Here is a 5,000-nt window from a genome sequence, read left to right as displayed (position 1 = left end):
GTGTGTGTGTGTGAGTGGGTGGATGGGGTTTGTGGGTGGGGGTGGGGTTGTTGGGGGAGGTGGAGGAGGAGGAGGGAGGGTGGGTTGTAGGGCGGTTGGGGTGTTTTAGTGTGTGTGTGTGTGTGTGTGTGTGTGTGTGTGTGTGTGTGTGTGTGTGTGTGTGTGTGTGTGTTTTCCTATTTAGTATTTTCCATTATCCTTCTTCTTTCTTGTACTTCTTCCTCCTCCTCTTTCTTCTCCTTTCTTCGTCGTCATTGTCATCTTCTTGGCCTCCTCCTCCTCCTCCTCCTCCTCCTCTTCCTCCTCCTCTTCTTCCTCATTTCATCAGAGACATACTTTTTTCTTCCCATACCTCTCCATATCACGTACATCTCCTCCGCCTCCTCCTCCTCCTCCTCCTCCTCCTCCTCCTCCTCTTCTTTATCGCCCCAACACAAACAAGAGAAAGGGAGGAAAGTGCTAATTCGAGACAAGGGGAGAGAGATGAGTGGTTCTTCCTCCTCCTCCTCCTCCTCCTCCTCCTCCTCTTCTTCCTCCTCCTCTTCCTCCTCTCGTTGCTCATCTTCCACCTCTAATAAGAAAAGGAACAAATAAACAGCTTTGTATGTATCGTCGAGAGAGAGAGAGAGAGAGAGAGAGAGAGAGAGAGAGAGAGAGAGAGAGAGAGTAATAAAGCAAGGAATCACCATCTCCGCTCTCCATTTTCTTTCCCTTCGAGTTTTCTTCCCATTTTCTTTCCGTTTATTATTTCTTTCCTCAAACTATGCAATAAAAATGGAATGTGCTGCTCTCTCTCTCTCTCTCTCTCTCTCTCTCTCTCTCTCTCTCTCTCTCTCTCTCTCTCTCTCTCTCTCTCTCTCTCTCTCTCTCTCTCTCTCTCTCTCTCTCTCTCTCTCTCAGTGTATTATAGTTTGGGTGCAATTTTTCTTCTTCTCTATAATGAGGAAAAGAAGCTTAGTTAGGTTTGTAAGTCTTCCTCCTCCTACTCCTCCTCCTCCTCCTCCTTCTTCTTATTCTCCTACGCCTTAACTTTTCTGTTCATCTTGTTTCGTCTAATTTTTCTTCTCTCTCTTTTTCTTCACTTTTGATTATGTTCTTTGTTGTTGTTGTTGTTTTTTGTTTTGTTTGTGTTTTTGTTTATCTTCATCATCATCATCTTCTTTTTCTTCGTCTTCTTCTTCTTCTTCTTCTTCTTCTTCGTGTTCTTTTTCTTCTTATTATTGTTCCTTCTCAATTATCTTCTTTGTCTTGTTCATCTTTCTTTCTCAACATATTTCGTTTCTTTGTCTTTCTTTTCTTTCTTCTCTCCCTTCCTTGTTTTTCTTCTTCATTTTAATATTTTTTTCCTTTTATTTCTTTCTGTATTCATTTTCAGTTTGTTTTCTCCTTTTCCTCTTCTTCTCTTCCTCCTTCTCCTTCTCCTTCTCCTTCTCCTCTTGCTCCTCCTTCATCTAATATTTCTTGTTTCTTTCATATAGTTTCGTCTAAGTTTTCCTCGTTTACTTCATTTTGTTTTTTTTCTTTGTTGCGGTTATTTTAAATTTGTTTTTCTCTCTCTCTCTCTCTCTCTCTCTCTCTCTCTCTCTCTCTCTCTCTCTCTCTCTCTCTCTCTCTCTCTCTCTCTCTCTCTCTCTCTCTCTCTCTCTCTCTCTCTCTCTCTCTCTCTCTCTCTCTCTCTCTCTCTCTTTCTGTTCTTCTTCATTATCATCATCATCTCCTTTCTTTTCTTCTTCGTAATTATCGGATTTTTCTCATTATCTATTTTATCTATTATTATCTTTCGTATCGTATTATTTTCGTTTCGTATGATAATCTTTCGTTTTTTCTCTTATTTCTTTATTCTCTTTTTTTTCGTCATCAATATCCGTTTTTTCTCATTTTTCTTTTTATCTCGTTCTTTATTCCCCATTTTCAATTTGTTTTCTCCTTTTCCTCCTCCTCCTCTTTCTTGCTTTTTTTCTCTTTTTTTTTCTTTATTCTCCTTTTTTTTCCATCATCAATATCCGTTTTTTCTCATTTTTCTTTTTGTTTCGTTCTTTATTCCTCATTTTCACTTTGCTTTCTCCTTCTCCTCCTCTTCTTCCTCTCTTCCCTCATTTCTTCCCTCCCTCATCAGTGGTTTCCTTCACCTCGTTCATCTATATTTTCTCTCTCCCTTCCTTTATTAGTCATTCCTTGATTCCCCTCCTCATCCATCCTGTCTTTCCCCTCTTCTTATTACCGTCTTCCATCTTCTGCCTCCTCTTCTTCTTCTTCTTCTTTTTCCTCCACTTCTTTTGTTGTTGCTGTTTTTCATCTTTCTTCTTCTTTTACTGATTCTGTTTTTTTCTTCTTTTTCATCTTCTTTTTCTCTTTTTCTTCTTCCTCCTCTTTTTCTTCTTCTTCTTTTTCTTTTTCTTTTTCTTCTTCTTTTTCTTCTTCTTCTTTTTCATCTTCTTTATCTCTTCTTCTTCTTCTTCTTCTTCTTCTTCTTCTTCTTCTGGTTCTGCGTTTTTTCTTTTCTTTTTCTTTTCTTCTTTTCCTATTCATTTTCCTCTCTTTATCTTATTCCTCTGTTATTTTCATTTCTTTCCTATTCCTGTTTTCATCATTCCTTCTCTGTCTTCATCTTTATTTTCTTTTTACCTTTCTTCCTCTTCTTTCTTTCTTTTTTCGTGAGCGTAAGTCATTTCCTCATTTGTTCTATTTTTCCTTCTCCTGTTTTCCTCCTCCTACTCCTCCTCCTCCTCTTCCTCTCATTTGCATTCTCCTCCTCCTACTCCTCTTCATATTTGCTCTTTTTCTCTTTCATCACTTTTTTTCTTTCACTCATCCAGAATTGTAATGAATCTCTCACCATTTTCTTTTTTATATTTTATTTTCTTCTTCGTCCGTTCGTTTTTCCCTCTGTTCAAAATTCTATTCATTATCTTCTTTTCGTCTTCTTTTTCCTTTGTTGGTAATTCTTTTTATTCTTCTCTTGTTGTCTTGTACTGTTGTTCTCATATTTCTTTTTATTCTTCTTGTCTTCGTTATTACTCTATTTGTCTTTCTATTTCCACCTTTCATCTGTTTTCTTTTGCTCTTCTCTTCCTTTCCTTCCTTTTCGTTCTTTATCTTGAATTGCGTCTTTCCCTTACTTTATTTTCCCTATCCTTTCATTTAATTTTTGCTTTCTTTCATCTCCTTTCTACTTTCTCTTTTCCTCTCATCTTTTTCCCTTCCTACTTCTCTTTCTCTCCTCCTCCTTCCCTTCTATTACCTTTTCGTTTCTTAATTATCCACTTGTTTCTTTCATTCTTTCATTTCATTTTTCCTTTCTTTCATCTCCTTTCTACTTTCTCTTTTCCTCTCATCCTTTTTCCTTTCCCTTACCTTCCCACCTTTCTTCCTCTCCTCCTTCTTCCCTTCCATTACTTTTTCGTTTCTTAATTATCCACTTGTTTCTTCCTTCCCTTTTTCTTACCTTTTCATCTTTTTCCTAATCTTTTTTTCTATCTTTACCTACCTTACTCTACTTCTTTCTCCTTTCCCTCACTTTTTCCCTTCCATTCCCCTTCCCATCAGTTTTTCACAACGACCCCCATACTACTTTCTCCTACCTTTCCTCCTTTCCCAATCTTTTCCTTCTCATTCCTTGCTTTCTTTTCTAATTTCCCCTCATATATCGTTTCTTCCCCCTTTTCTTTTTTCCTTCGTTTCCCTTATTCCTCTTTGGTTTCCTCTCTTCCCCTTTTTCCTTATTCTTTTCCTTTATTCAACATGTTCTCCCCTACCAGCTTTTTTATCTTCCTCTCTTCCCCCTTTCCCTTTCCATCTCTTCCCCTTTATTTGCTTCTCGTCAGTTTCTCATTTACCTGTATTTCCTATCATCTCTTTCCACTTCCCCTTTTCCATTCCGATCCGTTCCTTTCCCTTCCTTCCCTTCCTTTTTCTTTCCTTCCTTTCTTTCCTTTCCCTCCCTCTCTTCCCTTCTCTTCCCGTCCCCTCTCTCTCTTCGTTTCTCTCCTTCCTTTTCTTTCCCTCCTTTTCTTCCCTTCTCTTCCCTTTCTATCTCTCCTTTCCTTTCCCCTCTCTCTCTTCCTTCCATCCCTTCCTTTCTTTTCCCTCCCTTGCTTCCTTTCTCTTCTCTTCCCCTCTCTCCCTTGCTTCCCTTTCCCTATATCCCTTCCCTTCCTTTCCTCCCTTCTTTCCTACCCTCCCTTTCTTCCCTTCCTTTCCCTTTCCTCCCCTCATTCCCTTCCTTTACTTTCCCTCCGTTTCTTCCCTTCTCTTTTCCTCCCTTCATTCCCTTCCCTTTCTTTCCTTTCCTTCCCTTCACTTTCCTTCCCTCCCTTCCTTCCCATCTCTTCCTTTCCTTTCCCTCCCTTCCTTCCTTCCCTTCTCCTCCCTCCCTTCCCTTCTCTTTATTATCCCTCCCTTCCTTCCTTTCCTTTCCCTTCGTTTCCCTTTCATTCCCATCAGTTTCTCACCCAGCCGTTTCCTCTCCCATCAGGCACAACGACCTACCCTGGAACATACGAAGCTTCATCCACAACCAACTGGAGAAACTCAAACTGAACGAATCGCTCAAGGATGTCGAACCCTGGTCCGTCAGTAACTGGTCACACACCGACCTGCCGCGGCTCCTGGAAGGCAGAGTGGGCGGACAGGTAAGTCTTGGTTACCTGGGAAACGAGTGGCTACCTGGCCTGAGGGGGGGGGGAGGAGGGGGAAGAGAGAGAGAGAGAGAGAGAGGTGAAAGTGAGTTTGTTACCTGTGGAAAAGAAAGAGGTGTGAGAAAGTGAAAATGAGGGAGAGAGAATGAATGGAATGAAAGAGAAAGAGATAGAAAGGAAAAGAAAGGGCAAAGAGAAATGGAGGGAGAAAGGGAGAGAGGGATAAAAATGAGTCAGTTACCTGGAAAAAAAGAGGAAAGAAAAAGAGAGATTAAGAAGGGGACGATGAAAAGAATAGAAGAAAAATAGATACAGATGAGAGGAAATAAATAAGGTAAATAGGGATAGAAAATCAAGGATAGG

The 5,000-nt window shown here is 40.0% G+C and overlaps 1 protein-coding gene across 1 annotated transcript in view; it reads left to right on the top strand.

Annotated features, from left to right (window-relative positions):
* LOC126985616 (dipeptidase 1-like) overlaps nt 1-5,000 on the top strand; it is a 130,931-nt gene that overhangs the window by 54,669 nt on the left and 71,262 nt on the right. The window contains exon 4 of the mRNA XM_050840772.1: nt 4,475-4,631. Within this exon, the coding sequence (XP_050696729.1) occupies nt 4,475-4,631 (157 nt within the window). The remainder of the gene's footprint in view (nt 1-4,474; nt 4,632-5,000) is intronic.

The sequence above is a fragment of the Eriocheir sinensis genome, chromosome 60 (assembly GCF_024679095.1).
Source record: "Eriocheir sinensis breed Jianghai 21 chromosome 60, ASM2467909v1, whole genome shotgun sequence".
Classification (NCBI taxonomy): domain Eukaryota; kingdom Metazoa; phylum Arthropoda; class Malacostraca; order Decapoda; family Varunidae; genus Eriocheir; species Eriocheir sinensis.
Note: the sequence above shows the minus strand (reverse complement) of the source record. Positions and strands in the feature narration are given on the sequence as shown.